The sequence below is a fragment of the Nerophis lumbriciformis genome, linkage group LG07 (assembly GCF_033978685.3).
Source record: "Nerophis lumbriciformis linkage group LG07, RoL_Nlum_v2.1, whole genome shotgun sequence".
NCBI lineage: Eukaryota > Metazoa > Chordata > Actinopteri > Syngnathiformes > Syngnathidae > Nerophis > Nerophis lumbriciformis.
In genome coordinates, this window is record NC_084554.2 from 52,889,849 (window position 1) to 52,911,331 (window position 21,483).

Genomic DNA, 21,483 nt, shown 5'->3' on the forward strand with positions numbered 1-21,483 from the left:
CCGACTTGGTTTCTTGGGACAGATTCAGTGAATTAGGTATCCGTATTCCTAGAGATGAACGGTAGAAAATGGATGGATGGATGGATGGATGATCATATCTCAGTCGGCCATGGTGTTATTTTCTCTGACTTGGTTTCTTGGGATAGATTAGGTTCATTAGGCATCTGTATTCCTAGAGATGAATGGTAGAACATGGATGGATGGATGGATGGATGATAGGTGGGCTTTGTACCGAGGATGTCGTTGTGGCTTGTGCAGCCCTTTGAGACACTTGTGATTTAGGGCTATATAAATAAAGATTGATTGATTGATTGATGATCATATCTCAGTCGGCCATGGTGTTATTTCCTCCGACTTGGTTTCTTGGCACAGATTAGGTGCATTAGGCATCTGTATTCCTAGAGATGAACGGTAGAACCTGGATGGATGGATGGATGATCATATCTCAGTCGGCCATGGTGTTGTTTCCTCTGACTTGGTTTCTTGGGACAGATTCGGCGCATTAGGTATCCGTATTCCTAGAGATGAACGGTAGAACATGGATGGATGGATGGATGGATGATCATACCTCAGTCGGCCATGGTGTTATTTTCTCTGACTTGGTTTTTTGGCACAGATTAGGTGCATTAGGTATCTGTATTCTTAGAGATGAACGGTAGGACATGGATGGATGGATGGATGGATGATCAAACTCAGTCGGCCATGGTGTTATTTTCTCTGACTTGGTTTCTTGGCACAGATTAGGTGCATTAGGCATCTGTATTCCTAGAGATGAACGGTAGAACATGAATGGATGGATGGATGGATGATCATATCTCAGTCGGCCATGGTGTTATTTCCTCTGACTTGGTTTCTTGGGACAGATTAGGTGCATTAGATATCTGTATTCCTAGAGATGAACGGTAGAACATGAATGGATGGATGATCATATCTCAGTCGGCCATGGTGTTATTTTTTCTGACTTGGTTTCTTGGCAGAGATTAGGTGCATTAGGTATCTGTATTCCTAGAGATGAATGGTAGGACATGGATGGATGGATGGATGGATGATCATATCTCAGTCGGCCATGGTGTTGTTTTCTCTGACTTGGTTTCTTGGCACAGATTAGGTGCATTAGGTATCTGTATTCCTAGAGATGAACGGTAGAACATGGATGGATGGATGGATGGATGATCATATCTCAGTCGACCATGGTGTTATTTTCTCTGACTTGATTTCTTGGGACATATTAGGTGCATTAGGTATCTGTATTCCTAGAGATGAACGGTAGAACATGGATGGATGGATGGATGGATGATCATATCTCAGTCGGCCATGGTGTTATTTCCTCTGACTTGGTTCTTGGGACATATTAGGTGCATTAGGTATCCGTATTTCTAGAGATGAACGGTAGAACATGGATGGATGGATGGATGGATGATCATATCTCAGTCGGCCATGGTGTTGTTTTTTCTGACTTGGTTTCTTGGCACAGATTAGGTGCATTAGGTATCTGTATTCCTAGAGATGAACGGTAGAACATGGATGGATGGATGGATGGATGATCAGATCTCAGTCGGCCATGGTGTTGTTTTCTCTGACTTGGTTTCTTGGCACAGATTAGGTGCATTAGGTATCTGTATTCCTAGAGATGAACGGTAGAACATGGATGGATGGATGGATGGATGATCATATCTCAGTCGGCCATGGTGTTATTTCCTCTGACTTGGTTCTTGGGACATATTAGGTGCATTAGGTATCCGTATTTCTAGAGATGAACGGTAGAACATGGATGGATGGATGGATGGATGATCAGATCTCAGTCGGCCATGGTGTTGTTTTCTCTGACTTGGTTTCTTGGCACAGATTAGGTGCATTAGGTATCTGTATTCCTAGAGATGAACGGTAGAACATGGATGGATGGATGGATGGATGATCATATCTCAGTCGGCCATGGTGTTGCTTTTTCTGACTTGGTTTCTTGGCACAGATTAGGTGCATTCGGTATCTGTATTCCTAGAGATGAACGGTAGAACATGGATGGATGGATGATCATATCTCAGTTGGCCATGGTGTTGTTTCCTCTGACTTGGTTTCTTGGGACAGATTCGGTGCATTAGGTATCCGTATTCCTAGAGATGAACGGTAGAACATGGATGGATGGATGGATGGATGGATGGATGATCATATCTCAGTCGGCCATGGTGTTATTTTCTCTGACTTGGTTTTTGGCACAGATTAGGTGCATTAGGCATCTGTATTCCTAGAGATGAACGGTAGAACATGGATGGATGGATGGATGGATGATCATATCTCAGTTGGCCATGGTGTTGTTTCCTATGACTTGGTTGTTTGGGACAGATTCGGTGCATTAGGTATCCGTATTCCTAGAGATGAACGATAGAAAATGGATGGATGGATGGATGGATGATCATATCTCAGTCGGCCATGGTGTTGTTTCCTCTGACTTGGTTTCTTGGGACAGATTCGGTGCATTAGGTATCCGTATTCCTAGAGATGAATGGTAGAACATGGATAAATGGATGGATGGATGATCATATCTCAGTCGGCCATGGTGTTATTTTCTCTGACTTGGTTTCTTGGGACAATTTAGGTGCATTTGGTATCCGTATTTCTAGAGATGAACGGTAAAACATGGATGGATGGATGGATGGATGATCATGCCTCAGTTGGCCATGATGTTATTTCCTCCGACTTGGTTTCTTGGGACAGATTCAGTGAATTAGGTATCCGTATTCCTAGAGATGAACGGTAGAAAATGGATGGATGGATGGATGGATGATCATATCTCAGTCGGCCATGGTGTTATTTTCTCTGACTTGGTTTCTTGGGATAGATTAGGTTCATTAGGCATCTGTATTCCTAGAGATGAATGGTAGAACATGGATGGATGGATGGATGGATGATAGGTGGGCTTTGTACCGAGGATGTCGTTGTGGCTTGTGCAGCCCTTTGAGACACTTGTGATTTAGGGCTATATAAATAAAGATTGATTGATTGATTGATGATCATATCTCAGTCGGCCATGGTGTTATTTCCTCCGACTTGGTTTCTTGGCACAGATTAGGTGCATTAGGCATCTGTATTCCTAGAGATGAACGGTAGAACCTGGATGGATGGATGGATGATCATATCTCAGTCGGCCATGGTGTTGTTTCCTCTGACTTGGTTTCTTGGGACAGATTCGGCGCATTAGGTATCCGTATTCCTAGAGATGAACGGTAGAACATGGATGGATGGATGGATGGATGATCATACCTCAGTCGGCCATGGTGTTATTTTCTCTGACTTGGTTTTTTGGCACAGATTAGGTGCATTAGGTATCTGTATTCTTAGAGATGAACGGTAGGACATGGATGGATGGATGGATGGATGATCAAACTCAGTCGGCCATGGTGTTATTTTCTCTGACTTGGTTTCTTGGCACAGATTAGGTGCATTAGGCATCTGTATTCCTAGAGATGAACGGTAGAACATGAATGGATGGATGGATGGATGATCATATCTCAGTCGGCCATGGTGTTATTTCCTCTGACTTGGTTTCTTGGGACAGATTAGGTGCATTAGATATCTGTATTCCTAGAGATGAACGGTAGAACATGAATGGATGGATGATCATATCTCAGTCGGCCATGGTGTTATTTTTTCTGACTTGGTTTCTTGGCAGAGATTAGGTGCATTAGGTATCTGTATTCCTAGAGATGAATGGTAGGACATGGATGGATGGATGGATGGATGATCATATCTCAGTCGGCCATGGTGTTGTTTTCTCTGACTTGGTTTCTTGGCACAGATTAGGTGCATTAGGTATCTGTATTCCTAGAGATGAACGGTAGAACATGGATGGATGGATGGATGGATGATCATATCTCAGTCGGCCATGGTGTTGTTTTTTCTGACTTGGTTTCTTGGCACAGATTAGGTGCATTAGGCATCTGTATTCCTAGAGATGAACGGTAGAACATGGATAAATGGACGGATGGATGATCATATCTCAGTCGGCCATGGTGTTATTTTCTCTGACTTGGTTTTTTGGCAGAGATTAGGTGCATTAGGTATCTGTATTCCTAGAGATAAACGGTAGAACATGGATGAACGGACGGATGGATGATCATATCTCAGTCGGCCATGGTGTTGTTTCTTCTGACTTGGTTTCTTGGGACAGATTCGGTGCATTAGGTATCTGTATTCCTAGAGATGAACGGTAGAACATGGATGGATGGATTGACTCCTAGGTTGTAAATCACTTTGAAAAAGCCCACCGTCCAAGGTGAGGAGGGGGGTTTATGTTGTTTGTGTTGACATGAGGCAGTCGTTTCCAGACATGCGGGGTCCGTCGTTACAGATTCCACAAGGGACCCTAGACCCCTGGAGGTCAGACATCCTGACACCAGTGTGTAAAGCAAAGCAACACTGTCACATACTGCTGAAACGTCCAATTTGCCTTAACTCAACATCTCACAGCTGTGTCACTTATCGTCCTCAGTCCGTAAAACCTCTATCAGTCTGACTTTCCAAGCAGAAAGTAAAAGTGTGAGAAAACACAAAGAGTTGCTTGTTTGCAACAGCCTGATCATGTGAGCTGCCAAGCGTGGCAGACTGTACGGACCGAGAAGGTATGGAGGGCTGATAGATGGCTGATAAATGGGATCTGAGGGTTTGAGAGCCAAAGACAAGATCTTCTTTCATCACCGTATCGCCTTCATCAGTGACTTTCAGTTATTTCCACTCAACCACTGCCGTTACCAAGCAGAGGCAAGAAATGCAGTCCTGGTCAAAAGTTGACATGCACTTGTAAAGAACATAATGTCATGGCTGTCTTGAGTTCCCAATCATTTTTTAGTGATAGAGTGATTAGAGTACATACTTGTTGGTCACAAAAAACATTCATTTTTTGGTAGCCATCCACAAACTTCTGCTTGAATTTTTGACTACTCCTCTTGACAGAATTGGTGCAGTTCAGCTAAATGTGTTGGTTTTCTGACATGGACATGTTTCTTCAGCATTGTCCACACCTTTAAGTCAGGACTTTGGGAAGGCCATTCTAAAACCTTCATTCTAGCCTGATTTAGCCATTCCTTTACCACTTTTGACGTGTGTTTATGGTCCTTGTCCTGTTGGAACACCCAACTGCGCCCAAAACCTAACCTCCGGGCTGATGATTTTAGCTTGTCCTGAAGAATTTGGAGGTAATCCTCCTTTTCCATTGTCCCATTTACTCTCTGTAAAGCACCAGTTCCTTTGGCAGCAAAACAGGCGCAGAGTATAATACTACCACCACCATGCTTGGCGGTAAGAATTGGTGTTCCTGGGATTAAAGGCCTCACCTTTTCTCCTCCAAACGTATTGCTGGGTATTGTGGCCAAACAGCTCCATTTGTGTTTCATCTGACGACAGAACTCTCCTCCAGAAGGTCTTATCTTTGTCCATGTGATGTCAAGAGGAGTGGTCAACAATTCAACCAGAAGCTTCTGGTTGAATCGTTGACCACTCCTCTTGACAAAATTGGTGCGGTTCAGCTGAATTTGTTGGTTTTCTGACATGAATTGTCCACATGTTCTCAATGGGGTTTAAGTCAGGGCTTTGGGAAGGTCATTCTAAAACCTTCATTATAGCCTGATTTATCCATTCCTTTACCACTTTTGACGTGTGTTTGTGGTCCTCGTCCTGTTGGAACACCCAACTGCGCCCAAGAACCAACCTCCGGGCTGATGAATTTGGAGGTAATAATCATTTTTCATTGTCCCATTTACTTTCTGTAAAGCAGTAGTTCCATTGGCAGCAAAACAGGCCCAGAGCATAATACTACCACCCCTGTGCTTGACGGTAGGGATTGTGTTCCTGGGATTAAAGGCCTCACCTTTTCTCCTCCAAACATATTGCTGGGTATTGTGGCCAAACAGCTGAATTTTTCTTTCATCTGACATCACACGGACAAAGATAAGACCTTCTGGAGGAAAGTTCTGTGGTCAGAAATAAGAGTTGTAGGAATTATCAAGACAGCCGTGACATTATGTTCTTCACAAGTGTATGTAAACCTTTGACCAGGACTGTAGAGGACTGTCTGAGTCCATCACATCAACACAAAGCATTCTACCGAGTAATGCAAAAAAAGTCATTGGTCCTTCCTACAAATGTGTGGAGTCAGTGTGTGTGAGTCCCTTGAGGGCAAGACTAGATCCTTTTGGAGATGATTAGTAGATTTGTAGAATGTCAGACAACTCTTTTGCCAGTCAAAGGATGACTCTCTGTGTGTGTGTGTGTGTATTTGTTTAGGGTGGTCTTTAGCCTCTGGGCAGATTTATGACTCCGAGCTGTCCTCGTCTTTCTTAATGAAATGTTTAGTCGCAGCGTCTACGCAAAATGGGGTCGGTAGGTCGAGCTCTGTGATGTTATTGCCGTATGTTACAACCTCCTAGGTGTGTGTGTGTGTGTGTGCGTGTGTGTGTGTGTGGAGAATCCTGTCTTCTGGGGGCATGTCCGGGCCTGTGGTGTGTTAACGTAGGACGAGTAAAACACATTCCACTAATGAAGAAACAGGAGGTGTTTAATTCAAAACCCTTAAACACTGTAATCGAGTGAGATTGCAGAAAAGAGTGTAGTGGACGACATCTGCTACTTTGTTCCTGTGATAGCCTTCTAATGCAGGCCTGGGCAATCATTTTGACTCGGGGGGGCCAATTTTAGAGAAAGAAACATGTCTATATATATGTATATATATATATATATATATACCACAGAACTTTCCTCCAGAAGGTCTTATCTTTGTCCATGTGACGTCAGTTGAAACAAAAATGGAGCTGTTTGCCCACAATACCCAGCAATATGTTTGGAGGAGAACAGGTGAGGCCTTAAATCCCAGGAACACCATGCCTCCCGTCAAGAACAGTGGTGGTAGTATTATGCTCTGCGCCTGTTTTGCTGCCAATGGAATTGGTGCCTTTACAGAGAGTAAATGGGACAATGAAAAAAGGAGGATTACCTCCAAATTCTTCAGGACAAGCTAAAATCATCAGCCCGGAGGTTGGGTCTTGGGCGCATTTGGGTGTTCCAACAGGACAATGACCCCAAACACACGTCAAAAGTGGTAAAGGAATGGCTAAATCAGGATAGAATTAAGGTTTTGTCCTGACTTAAAGGTGTGGACAATGCTGAAGAAACAAGTCCATGTCAGAAAAGCAACACATTTAGCTGAACTGCACCAATTTTGTCAAGAGGAGTGGTCAAAAATTCCAGCAGAAGGTTGTGGATGGCTACCAAAAGCGCCTTATTGCAGGTAAACTTGCCCAAGGGACATGTAAGCAAATATTAACATTGCTGTATGTATACTTTTGACCCAGCACATTTGCTCACATTTTCAGGAGACCATACTTGCCAACCCTCCCGGATTTTCCGGGAGACTCCCGAAATTCACCGCCTCTCCCGAAAACCTCCCGGGACAAATTTTCTCCCGAAAATCTCCCGAAATTTAGGCGGACCTGGAGGCCACACCCCCTAACGAGCAATGTTATTGTAATATATTGAGTTGGAGGCAATAAACAGGAGAGGTGATGAAGTACTTCTCTTTACTGTAGACTTCAGAACAGATTCAACACACTTGACGTCAGGTGCGCTACACCACGTAAATCGTTGGCCAACCATAAAGTAACCCCAGTACGCTATAGCCAACATTCACCAGGAGATGGCAACAGACAAACATAGATCACTCTATTACATTTATTATACAAACAGTATTTGTACACCTTTACCACATATTTTTAAACTGTCTTCAGAGATTCTGTTTTTTGGTGGTACTCGAAACCTTTCTGGGTATCTGCGGATCACATATATATATATATATATATATATATATATATATATATATATGAAATACTGTAAATATACTCCTCCCCTCTTAGCCACGCCCCCAACCACGCCCCACTCCACCCCGTCCACGCCCCCCACCCCCACCCCCCGAAATCGGAGGTCTCAAGGTTGGCAAGTGTGCAGTAGACCCATAATAAATTCATAAAAGAACCAAACTTCATGTCATGATCCGTGGCCTGGATCCTGTTTTTGTTATGTTCTGTTAGTTTTGGACTCCCTCGGTTTCTGTTTTGTGCACCCTTGAGTTTGTTTTAGTTACCATGGTTGCTTATTATTTTCACCTGCGTCTGATTGGTGTTCGGGATGCTCACCTGTTCCCCGAGCACTAATCAGAGGCATTATTTAAGCCTGCCTTTGCCGGTCAGTCGGCCTGGCTTCTTTCTGTCACGTGTTCCCCCGGGATGCAAACGGACTACTCCGGACAGGACGTGCAGGTAGGAACATGGTTTATTTGTAGAACTCAAACAAGTACCAAAAACTGAAAACAAGTCAGAGGAAAAATGTGCCGATTGCACTCGAAGGAAACGCTAACACTTAGCATAGGCAAAAAGACAAGGAATACTCACGTAACTGTAGCATAAGCAAACAAAGAAGCCAGGCCAACTGACCGGCAAAGGCAGGGAAATATGAACGTGAAGGGTAGAAAAAAAAACCCCACCTACAATCTGATACATCTGATATATCACTAAGCTTTAGAACTCCTTCCACGTCTGTCCCTGACACCCGCATTTCAGGCTCTGGAAACACTCTGTGGAAACGCTCCCCACCCACACTGCTTGGTGCCTGGTCTGAACTGTTGTGACTTACATTATGTTAGAATAATTCTGTGTAAAGTTATCACACAACTTTAGTATGCTTAAAGTCCATTGCTATAGTTATTAGCTATTGTGCTCAAGTTAGATTTCAAGTATCTGTGCAAAGCTGGCAATCCAAAAGATTGCCAACCGTCTCTATCAGTGTTGTGTCCAGACTCGGCCTGCTGACTGCCAAGGCCGAACACCGCCGTGACGCAGACAGAGCAGAGACAAGGCGATATCCATCCATCCATCCATCTTCTTCCGCTTATCCAAGGTCGGGTCGCGGGGGGAGCAGCCTAAGCAGGGAAGCCCAGACTTCCCTCTCCCCAGCCACTTCGTCCAGCTCTTCCTGTGGGACCCCGAGGCGTTCCCAGGCCAGCCGGGAGACATAGTCTTCCCAACGTGTCCTGGGTCTTCCTCGTGGCCTCCTACCGGTCGGACGTGCCCTAAACACCTCCCTAGGGAGGCGTTCGGGTGGCATCCTGACCAGATGCCCGAACCACCTCATCTGGCTCCTCTCGATGTGGAGGAGCAGCGGCTTTACTTTGAGCTCCTCCCGGATGGCAGAGCTTCTCACCCTATCTCTAAGGGAGAGCCCCGCCACCCGGCGGAGGAAACTCATTTTGGCCGCTTGTACCCGTGATCTTGTCCTTTCGGTCATAACCCAAAGCTCATGACCATAGGTGAGGATGGGAACGTAGATCGACCGGTAAATTGAGAGCTTTGCCTTCCGGATCAGCTTCACCACAACGGATCGATACAGTGTCCGCATTACTGAAGACGCCGCACCGATCCGGCTGTCGATCTCACGATCCACTCCTCCCTCACTCGTGAACAAGACTCCGAGGTACTTGAACTCCTCCACTTGGTGCAAGATCTCCTCCCCAACCCGGAGATGGCACTCCACCCTTTTCCGAGCGAGAACCATTGACTCGGACTTGGAGGTGCTGATTCTCATCCCAGTCGCTTCACACTCGGCTGCGAACCGATCCAGTGAGAGCTGAAGATCTTGGCCAGATGAAGCCATCAGGACCACATTGTCTGCAAAAAGCAGAGACCTAATCCTGCAGCCACCAAACCAGATCCCCTCAACGCCTTGACTGCGCCTAGAATTCTGTCCATAAAAGTTATGAACAGAATCGGTGACAAAGGGCAGCCTTGGCGGAGTCCAACCCTCACTGGAAACGTGTCCGACTTACTACCGGCAATGCGGACCAATCTCTGGCACTGATCATACAGAGAGCGGACTGCCACAATCAGACAGTCCGATACCCCATACTCTCTGAGCACTCCCCACAGGACTTCCCGAGGGACACTGTCGAATGCCTTCTCCAAGTCCACAAAACACATGCAGACTGGTTGGGCCAACTCCCATGCACCCTCAAGGACCCTGCCGAGAGTATAGAGGCGATATCACCAGCGTCAATACATTTGCAATTTTTGTATAATCATATATTGTGTCTAACTGGAGTTGTCCAGATTACCCCCTTCCCTCAGCGACAGCTTCAGTGATGTAACCAGGGACCTTCCAAATAAATAGAGGAAGCACGTAGGGCTGGACTTTTAGAACGTAGTTTGGATCTGTAACTAGAATACAGCCCAAAACACGTGTCTCCTCATTGAGCTAAATTGAACTCTGTCTCTGCATGATTCCTTGCTTCTCGTCTGATTTAATAGATGTCATCAGTGTTTGAACCTGACACATTACAATAGTAAGTAATTAGATGACCATAGTAACTAATTAGATGACCATAGTAACTAGTATATCAGGCAAAAGCGCAGATTCCGACCATTGAAATAGTTAATTTAAAAATAATTTAAAAACATCATTGCACATCATAATGGCAGCTACACTTTCCATTTTAAGGATCTAAAAAAAATTTGGGGGAATGTCCGGGGGTCCAGATTGAAAATCTTAACGGGCCATAATTTCCCCAGGTTTGACCTAATGGTTAGTTTTGTTGCCTTCTAATTTTCTACAACCGCATTCTTAAAATTCAGACGCCTGCGGGTCATACCCATTTTTAATGCCACTTCTTTCCCATCTGCTCAGTTGTCTCGCCAACTCACCTTCCGGAACGGTCCTTTCCATGACGGTGTAGTTGGCAGAAAAGCCCTCCTTAGCGATGGCACTGTCCGTGTTGATGGTCAGTGCCAGGATGCCGGTGTAGGAGATGATTCTCCCCGGTGTGTTCTGTCCACAGTACCTGCCGATGTACGGGCCGACTACAAGGGGGGAGGGAAGAGAGAAATAATCAGCTTTGAAGCATGGCAGACCAGAAGTAGTCACAGTATAGAAAATCAATAGATGCATCGGTTTTACTGAGCATTTTATAGTTGACTCACTTTACAGCTTTGTTCCATTTGATTGGTTTAGGTTTTAGGAAACTATCAGAGACAAGGAGAACCGGGCTATTTTGACTCGGGGGTGAGAGTCCAGTCCATAGTGGATCTAACATAATAGTGTGAGAGTCCAGTCCATAGTGGATCTAACATAATATTGTAAGAGTCTAGTCCATAGTGGATCTAACATAATATTGTGAGAGTCCAGTCCATAGTGGATCTAACATAAAAGTGTGAGAGTCCAGTCCATAGTGGATCTATCATAATAGTGTGAGAGTCCAGTCCATAGTGGATCTAACATAATAGTGAGAGAGTCCAGTCCATAGTGGATCTAACATAATAGTGAGAGTCCAGTCCGTAGTGGATCTAACATAATAGTGAAAGTCCAGTCCATAGTGGATCTAACATAATAGTGAGAGTCCAGTCCATAGTGGATCTAACATAATAGTGTGGGAGTCCAGTCCATAATGCATCTAACATAATAGTGTGAGAGTCCAGTCCATAGTGGATCTAACATAATAGTGTGAGAGTGCAGTCCATAGTGGATCTAGAATAATAGTGTGAGTCCAGTCCATAGTGGATCTAACATAATAGTGAGAGTCAGGTCCATAGTGGATCTAACATAATAGTGTGAGAGTCCAGTCCATAGTGGATCTCACATAATAGTGTGAGAGTCCAGTCCATAGTGGATCTAGCATAATAGTGTGAGAGTCCAGTCCATAGTGGATCCAACATAATATTGTGAGAGTCCAGTCCATTGTGGATCTAGCATAATAGTGTGAGAGTCCAGTCCATAGTGGATCTAACATAATAGTGTGAGAGTCCAGTCCATAGTGGATCTAACATAATATTGTGAGAGTCCAGTCCATAGTGGATCTAACATAATAGTGTGAGAGTCCAGTCCATAGTGGATCTAACATAATATTGTGGGAGTCCAGTCCATAGTGGATCTAACATAATAGTGTGAGAGTCCAGTCCATAGTGGATCTAGCATAATAGTGTGAGAGTCCAGTCCATAGTGGATCTATCATAATAGTGAGAGTCCAGTCCATAGTGGATCTAATATAATAGTGAGAGTCCAGTCCATAGTGGATCTAACATAATAGTGAGAGTCCAGTCCATAGTGCATCTATCATAATAGTGTGAGAGTCCAGTCCATAGTGGATCTAGCATAATAGTGTGAGTCCAGTCCATAGTGGATATAACATAATAGTGAGAGTCCAGTCCATAGTGGATCTAACATAATAGTGTGAGAGTCCAGTCCATAGTGGATCTAACATAATAGTGTGAGAGCCCAGTCCATAGTGGATCTAACATAATAGTAAGAGTCCAGTCCATAGTGGGTCCAGCAGGAGATCATCTTGAGTGGAGACAGGCCAGCAGTGCAGAGACGTCCCCAACTGATGCACATATGAGTGGTCCACCCTGGGTCCCGACTTTGGACAGCTAGCGCGTCATCTGTGCTAATTATATCTAAATTAGCTATAATCTGGTGCGGAACTTATCTCCGTCTTTGATCTTAATGTCTCTGTGCATTGTCCCTTCAAATAAAGACTAAACTAAACTTGGAAGTGGCTTCGTACCGTGGAGGGACCTTAGCGGCTCGCAAGGGGCCGTCCATTCGCTTGCCGCAGTCCTACAGTAATACAACAACTTCCCTCAAAATATGTCAACTTTGTTCTTCCAGTACCATAATTGGTTATTTCCCACCCGGCAGCGCAGCTGCTACTCCACCCCTGTGACTAGTGCCCTGCAACACTGCTCCAACCAACCACACATTCCACGGCGCTGTCATCAACATTGCTGAGGCTAGGTGACTGAGACCATTGTCTGTCGGCCCGGCTGTAAATACCTCAGACCTTTCCTTTCCTTTCCCATACCCCCGACCTGTTTTTCCCAATGTCGCAACTCCCGACATCGGAGCCGGAGCAGACACAAAAGAGGAACTGTCCAAAGACAAAGCAATAAAGTCTCACGTGGGGCCCGTTCCGCTCAGTAGAGTCGGAAGAATAGAGCGGAGGACGGTAGGCGCAAGGACCGTGCCCTGTGTTAGGTGTGCGCCGTGATCCGTGCCGTGGTACGCGCCGACTTATCTGTGATTACTAATGCTGTGATCAGTGGCGAGTGACAAGTCGGCCGCCCTGCAGGCAGCTGTCATCTCAACAACACCCGGGGATCAAAGGCAAAGGAGGGTTGCGGCGTGACGCCCTTGATTCATCGTCATAACCCCGATGCCGACTGCATGGAAGTATGTGTGCTTTTTTGAAACACGCCGAGGTATGGACCGAAGACAAGGAAGGGCCATCTCCGAGATTATCTGCATGATTCCCCCAGCACAATGAAATTTTGATGAGCCTCGGAATGAACTCTGTACTCCGAGAGGAGAAAGAACCAGAGGGGTTTTTTGGGGTTTTTTCCACAGCTACGGACTAGAAGGGCTCTGCGCTAATGCAGTATTAATCCGACAGGCATGTTTGGAGCATACAAATAATGTAATCCCCCTTCTTATTGTTAGACAATCTACTACATGCAATAAAATACACTTCAGTGGTGCGAGAGCTCAGTCCAACCCAGACCTGGGCAAGATGCGGACCATTGGGTAGGTAGGTCTTTATTGTCGTTGCACAAGTACAACAAAACTTGGTTTTCAGCACAAACCCGTTCAAGATTAGACAAACAAACATTCCTTTCAATCAGTACAACTGGAAAAATTCCCGGTTTTCCCGAAAATCTATTTCTCAATTCAACATGTTTCTACTTCAACAGTTATTGACCGTTTTGAACAATTTCAAACCGTTCCAACTTCAAAAGATTCGGTCTGTTCAGGAATTGTGTTCTTCCCTTTCAACAATTATAAACAAAATTCCCAGAATTCCCAGTTTTCCCAGTTTTCCGGAACATTTTTCCCATTTAAAATGAATTGGCCATTTTTCGAACTTCCACCATTTCCACATTTTTCAAACCATTCCACCTTCAACATATTCCACTCATTCTGGACAATTCAAATTTAATCAGTACAACTGGAAAAATTCCCGGTTTTCCCGAAATTCCAATTATCAATTCAACATGTTTCTACTTCAACATTTCTTGACCATTTTCGAAAAATTCCAACACTCATTCGGAACATTCAAATTTTTTAGCATTTTCCAAAAAATTCCCGCTTTTCCTAAATTTCTATGAAATTCCAATTGAAAAGATTGGGACATTTTTTTACAGTTCCATAACTCTCACAATATTTGTCCGATTCAAACCGTTCCAATTTCAAAATATTCAGTCTGTTCAGGAATTGTGTTCTTCCCTTTCAACAATTATAAACACAATTCCAGAATTTCCCATAATTCCCAGTTTTCCGGAACATTTTTCCCATTTAAAATGAATTGGCCATTTTTCGAACTTCCACCATTTCCAAATTGTTCAAACCATTCCACTTTCAACATATTCCACTCATCCTGGACATTCAAACTATCGTTTTCCCAAGTGAATAATAATTCCAGGAATTTCCAAAATTCTTGGTTTTCCAAACCCTATTTTCACCCTTTTTTCTGGCGACAGCTCCTCCCACATTTCTCAACCCATTTCAACTGTTCCACCGTCCAAACATTCCTTTTAATCAGTACAACTGGAAAAATTCCCGGTTTTCCCAAAATTCCATTTCTCAATTCAACATGTTTCTACTTCAACATTTATTGACCGTTTTGAACAATTCCAACACCAACCACTCAGTCAGAACATTCACATTTTTTAGCATTTTCCAAAAAATTCCCGCTTTTCCCAAATTTCCATGAAATTCCAATTGAAAAGATTGGGACATTTTTTACAGTTCTATAACTCCCACAATATTTGTCCGATTCAAACCGTTCCAACTTCAAAAGATTCAATCTGTTCAGGAATTGTGTTCTTCTCTTTCAACAATTATAAACACAATTCCCAGATTTCCCAGAATTCCGGAACATTTTTCCCATTTAAAATGAATTGGCCATTTTTCAAACTTCCACCATTTCCAAATTGTTCAAATCATTCCACCTTCAACATGTTTCACTCATCCTGGACAGTCAAATTACAATTTTCCCAAGTGAAAAACAGTTCCAGGAATTTCCAAAATTCTTGGTTTTCCAAACCCTATTTTCACCCTTTTTTCTGGCGACTGCTCCTCCCACATTTTTTAACTCACTTCAACTGTTCCACCGTCCAAACATTCCTTTTAATCAGTACAACTGGAAAAATTCCCGGTTTTCCCGAAATACCGTAATACCATTTCTCAATTCTACATGTTACTACTTCAATATTTCTTGACCGTTTTGAAAAATTCCACCACCAACAGAACATTAAATTTTTTTAGCATTTTCAAAAAAATTCCCGCTTTTCCCAAATTTCCATGAAATTCCAATTGAAAAGATTGGGACATTTTTTTACAGTTCCATAACTCCCACAATAAACCGTTCCAACTTCAAAAGATTCAGTCTGTTCAAGAATTTTGTGCTTCCCTTTTACAATTATAAACACAATTCCCAGATTTCCCAGAATTCCCAATTTTCCGGAACATTTTTCCCATTTAAAATGAATTGGCCATTTTTCAAACTTCCACCATTTCCAAATTTTTCAAACCATTCCAACTTCAACATATTCCACTCATCCTGGACATTCAAACTATCGTTTTCCCAAGTGAAAAATAATTCCAGGAATTTCCAAAATTCTTGGTTTTCCAAACCCTATTTTCACCCTTTTTTCTGGCGACTGCTCCTCCCACATTTTTTAACTCACTTCAACTGTTCCACCGTCCAAACATTCCTTTTAATCAGTACAACTGGAAGAATTCCCGGTTTTCCCGAAATACCGTAATACCATTTCTCAATTCAACATGTTACTACTTCAGCATTTCTTGACCGTTTTGAAAAATTCCAACACCAACAGAACATTCAATTTTTTTTTAGCATTTTCAAAAAAATTCCCGCTTTTCCCAAATTTCCATGAAGTTCCAATTGAAAAGATGTGGAACTATAAAAAATGTTCCAAGCTCCCACAATTTGTATCCGATTAAAACCGTTACAAGTTCAAAAGATTCGGTCTGTTCAGGAATTGTGTTCTTCTCTTTCAACAATTATAAACACAATTCCCAGATTTCCCAGAATTCCGGAACATTTTTCCCATTTAAAATGAATTGGCCATTTTTCGAACTTCCACCATTTCCAAATTTTTTCAAACCATTCCACCTTCAACATATTCCACTCATTCTGGACAATTCAAATTTAATCAGTACAACTGGAAAAATTCCCGGTTTTCCCAAAATTCCAATTATCAATTCAACATGTTTCTACTTCAACATTTCTTGACCATTTTGAAAAATTCCAACACTCATTCGGAACATTCAAATTTTTTAGCATTTTCCAAAAAATTCCCGCTTTTCCTAAATTTCTATGAAATTCCAATTGAAAAGATTGGGACATTTTTTTACAGTTCCATAACCCCCACAATATTTATCCGATTCAAACCGTTCCAACTTCAAAAGATTCGGTCTGTTCAGGAATTGTGTTCTTCCCTTTCAATAATTATAAACACAATTCCCAGATTTCCCAGAATTCCCAGTTTTCCGGAACATTTTTCCAATTTAAAATGAATTGGCCATTTTTCAAACTTCCACCATTTCCAAATTTTTCAAACCATTCCACCTTCAACATATTTTGCTCATCCTGGACATTCAAACTATCGTTTTCCCAAGTGAAAAATAATTCCAGGAATTTTCAAAATTCTTGGTTTTCCAAACCCTATTTTCACCCCTTTTTCTGGCGACTGCTCCTCCCACATTTTTTAACTCACTTCAACTGTTCCACCGTCCAAACATTCCTTTTAATCAGTACAACTGGAAAAATTCCCGGTTTTCCCGAAATACCGTAATACCATTTCTCAATTCTACATGTTACTACTTCAGCATTTCTTGACCGTTTTGAAAAATTCCACCACCAACAGAACATTAAATTTTTTTAGCATTTTCAAAAAAATTCCCGCTTTTCCCAAATTTCCATGAAATTCCAATTGAAAAGATTGGGACATTTTTTTACAGTTCCATAACTCCCACAATATTTGTCCGATTCAAACCGTTCCAACTTCAAAAGATTCAGTCTGTTCAAGAATTTTGTGCTTCCCTTTTACAATTATAAACACAATTCCCAGATTTCCCAGAATTCCCAATTTTCCGGAACATTTTTCCCATTTAAAATGAATTGGCCATTTTTCAAACTTCCACCATTTCCAAATTTTTCAAACCATTCCAACTTCAACATATTCCACTCATCCTGGACATTCAAACTATCGTTTTCCCAAGTGAAAAATAATTCCAGGAATTTCCAAAATTCTTGGTTTTCCAAACCCTATTTTCACCCTTTTTTCTGGCGACTGCTCCTCCCACATTTTTTAACTCACTTCAACTGTTCCACCGTCCAAACATTCCTTTTAATCAGTACAACTGGAAGAATTCCCGGTTTTCCCGAAATACCGTAATACCATTTCTCAATTCAACATGTTACTACTTCAGCATTTCTTGACCGTTTTGAAAAATTCCAACACCAACAGAACATTCAATTTTTTTTAGCATTTTCAAAAAAATTCCCGCTTTTCCCAAATTTCCATGAAGTTCCAATTGAAAAGATGTGGAACTATAAAAAATGTTCCAAGCTCCCACAATTTGTATCCGATTAAAACCGTTACAACTTCAAAAGATTCGGTCTGTTCAGGAATTGTGTTCTTCTCTTTCAACAATTATAAACAAAATTCCCAGATTTCCGGGACATTTTTCCCATTTAAAATGAATTGGCCATTTTTCGAACATCCACCATTTCCAAATTGTTCAAACCATTCCACCTTCAACATATGTCACTCATTCTGGAAATTCAATTTATCATTTGCCCAAGTGAAAAATCATTCCAGGAATTTCCAAAATTCTTTGTTTTCCAAACCCTATTTTTACCCTTTTTTCTGGCGACTGCTCCTCCCACATTTTTCAACCCACTTCAACTGTTCCATCGTCCAAACATTCCTTTTAATCAGTACAACTGGAAAAATTCCCGGTCTTCCCGAATATTCCAATTCTCAATTCAACATGTTTCTACTTCAACATTTATTGACCGTTTTGAAAAATTCCAACACCAACCACTCAGTCAGAACATTCAAATTTTTTAGCATTTTCCAAAAAATTCCCACTTTTCCCAAATTTCCATGAAGTTCCAATTGAAAAGATTGGGACATTTTTTACAGTTCCATAACTCCCACAATATTTATCCGATTCAAACCGTTCCAATTTCAAAAGATTCAATCTGTTCAGGAATTGTGTTCTTTTCTTTCAACAATTATAAACAAAATACCCAGATTTCCCAGAATTCCGGGACATTTTTCCCATTTAAAATGAATTGGCCATTTTTCAAACTTCCACCATTTCCAAATTTTTCAAACCATTCCACCTTCAACATATTTCACTCATTCTGGAAATTCAAATTATAATTTGCCCAAGTGAAAAATCATCCCAGGAATTTCCAAAATTCTTGGTTTTCCAAACCCTATTTTTACCCTTTTTTCTGGCGACTGCTCCTCCCACATTTCTCAACCCATTTCAACTGTTTCATCGTCCAAACATTCCTTTTAATCAGTACAACTGGAAAAATTCCCGGTTTTCCCAAAATTCCATTTCTCAATTCAACATGTTTCTACTTCAACATTTATTGACCGTTTTGAACAATTCCAACACCAACCACTCATTCAGAACATTCAATTTTTTTAGCATTTTCCCAAAAATTCCCGTTTTTCCCAAATTTCCATGAAATTCCAAGTGAAAAGATTGGGACATTTTTTACAGTTCCATAACTCCCACAATATTTGTCCGATTCAAACCGTTCCAACTTCAAAAGATTCGGTCTGTTCAGGAATTGTGTTCTTCTCTTTCAACAATTATAAACAAAATTCCCAGATTTCCCAGAATTCCGGAACATTTTTCCCATTTAAAATGAATTGGCCATTTTTCAAACTTCCACCATTTCCAAATTTTTCAAACCATTCCACCTTCAACATATTCCACTCATCCTGGACATTCAAACTATCATTTTCCCAAGTGAAAAAAAATTCCAGGAATTTCCAAAATTCTTAGTTTTCCAAACCCTATTTTCACCCTTTTTTCTGGCGACTGCTCCTCCCACATTTTTCAACCCACTTCAACTGTTCCATCGTCCAAACATTCCTTTTAATCAGTACAACTGGAAGAATTCCCGGTTTTCCCGAAATTCCATTTCTCAATTCAACATGTTTCTACTTCAACATTTCTTGACCATTTTGAAAAATTCCAACACCAACCACTCATTCAGAACATTCAAATTTTTTTTAGCATTTTCCAAAAAATTCCCGCTTTTCCCAAATTTCCATGAAATTCCAATTGAAAAGATTGGGACATTTTTTTACAGTTCCATAACTCCCACAATATTTATCCGATTCAAACCGTTCCAACTTCAAAAGATTCAGTCTGTTCAGGAATTGTGTTCTTCCCTTTCAACAATTATAAACACAATTCCCAGATTTCCCAGAATTCCGGGACATTTTTCCAATTTAAAATTAATTGGACATTTTTCGAACTTCCACCATTTCCAAATTTTTCAAACCATTCCACCTTCAACATATTCCACTCATCCTGGACATTCAAACTATCATTTTTCCATGTGAAAAATAATTCCAGGAATTTCCAAAATTCTTGGTTTTCCAAACCCTATTTTCACCCTTTTTTCTGGTGACTGCTCCTCCCACATTTTTCAACCCACTTCAACTGTTCCACCGTCCAATTATTCCTTTTAATCAGTACAACTGGAAAAATTCCCGGTTTTCCCGAACTACTGTAATACCATTTCTCAATTCAACATGTTACTACTTCAACATTTCTTGACCGTTTTGAAAAATTCCACCACCAACAGAACAGTCAGAACATTCAAATTGTTTTAGCATTTTCCAAAAATTCCCGCTTTTCCCAAATTTCCATGAAGTTCCAATTGAAAAGATGTGGAACTGTAAAAAATGTTCCAAGCTACCACAATTTGTATCCGATTAAAACCGTTACAACTCCAAAAAATTCGGTCTGTTCAGGAATTGTGTTCTTCTCTTTCAACAATTATAAACAAAATTCCCAGATTTCCCAGAATTCCGGGACATTTTTCCTATTTAAAATGAATTGGCCATTTTTCAAACTTCCACCATTTCCAAATGTTTCAAACCATTCCACCTTCAACATATTCCACTCATCCTGGACATTCAAACTATCGTTTTCCCAAGTGAAAAATAATTCCAGGAATTTCCAAAATTCTTAGTTTTCCAAACCCTATTTTCACCCTTTTTTCTGGCGACTGCTCCTCCCACATTTTTCAACCCACTTCAACTGTTTCACCGTCCAAACATTCCTTTCAATCAGTACAACTGGAAAAATTCCCAGTTTTCCCGAAATTCCATTTGTCAATTCAACATGTTTCTACTTCAACATTTATTGACCGTTTTGAACAATTCCAACACCAACCACTCATTCAGAACATTGAATTTTTTTAGCATTTTCCAAAAAATTCCTGTTTTTCCAAATTGCCATGAATTTCCAATAGGAAAGATTGGGACATTTTTTACAGTTCCATAACTCCCACAATATTTATCCGATTCAAACCGTTCCAATTTCAAAAGATTCATTCTGTTCAGGAATTGTGTTCTTACCTTTCAACAATTATAAACACAATTCACAGATTTCCCAGAATTCCCAGTTTTCCGGAACATTTTTCCCATTTAAAATGAATTGGCCATTTTTCAAACTTCCACCATTTCCAAATTGTTCAAACCATTCCACCTTCAACATATTTTACTCATTCTGGAAATTCAAATTATCATTTGCCCAAGTGAAAAATCATCCCAGGAATTTCCAAAATTCTTGGTTTTCCAAACCCTATTTTCACCCTTTTTTCTGGCGACTGCTCCTCCCACATTTTTCAACCCATTTCAACTGTTCCATCGTCCAAACATTCTTTTTAATCAGTACAACTGGAAAAATTCCCAGTTTTCCCGAAATTCCATTTCTCAATTCAACATGTTTCTACTTCAATATTTCTTGACCGTTTTGAAAAATTCCAACACCAACCACTCATTCAGAACATTCACATTTTTTAGCATTTTCAAAAAAATTCCCGCTTTTCCCAAATTTCCATTAAGTTCCAATTGAAAAGATGTGGAACTGTAAAAAATGTTCCAAGTTCCCACAATTTGTATCCGATTAAAACCGTTACAACTTCAAAAGATTCAGTCTGTTCAGGAATTGTGTTCTTCTCTTTCAACAATTATAAACAAAATACCCAGATTTCCCAGAATTCCGGGACATTTTTCCCATTTAAAATTAATTGGCCATTTTTCGAACTTCCACCATTTTCAAATTGTTCAAACCATTCCACCTTCAACATATTTCACTCATTCTGGAAATTCA

General features: G+C 41.2%; 1 protein-coding gene across 2 annotated transcripts in view; it reads right to left on the bottom strand.

Moving 5' to 3' along the window:
* The window catches only part of nrp1a (neuropilin 1a), a 249,455-nt gene that overhangs the window by 139,562 nt on the left and 88,410 nt on the right, over positions 1-21,483 (bottom strand). For both annotated transcript variants that reach the window (XM_061964875.1, XM_061964874.1), the window contains exon 6: positions 10,734-10,889. In XM_061964875.1, coding sequence (XP_061820859.1) covers positions 10,734-10,889 — 156 coding nt within the window. The remainder of the gene's footprint in view (positions 1-10,733; positions 10,890-21,483) is intronic.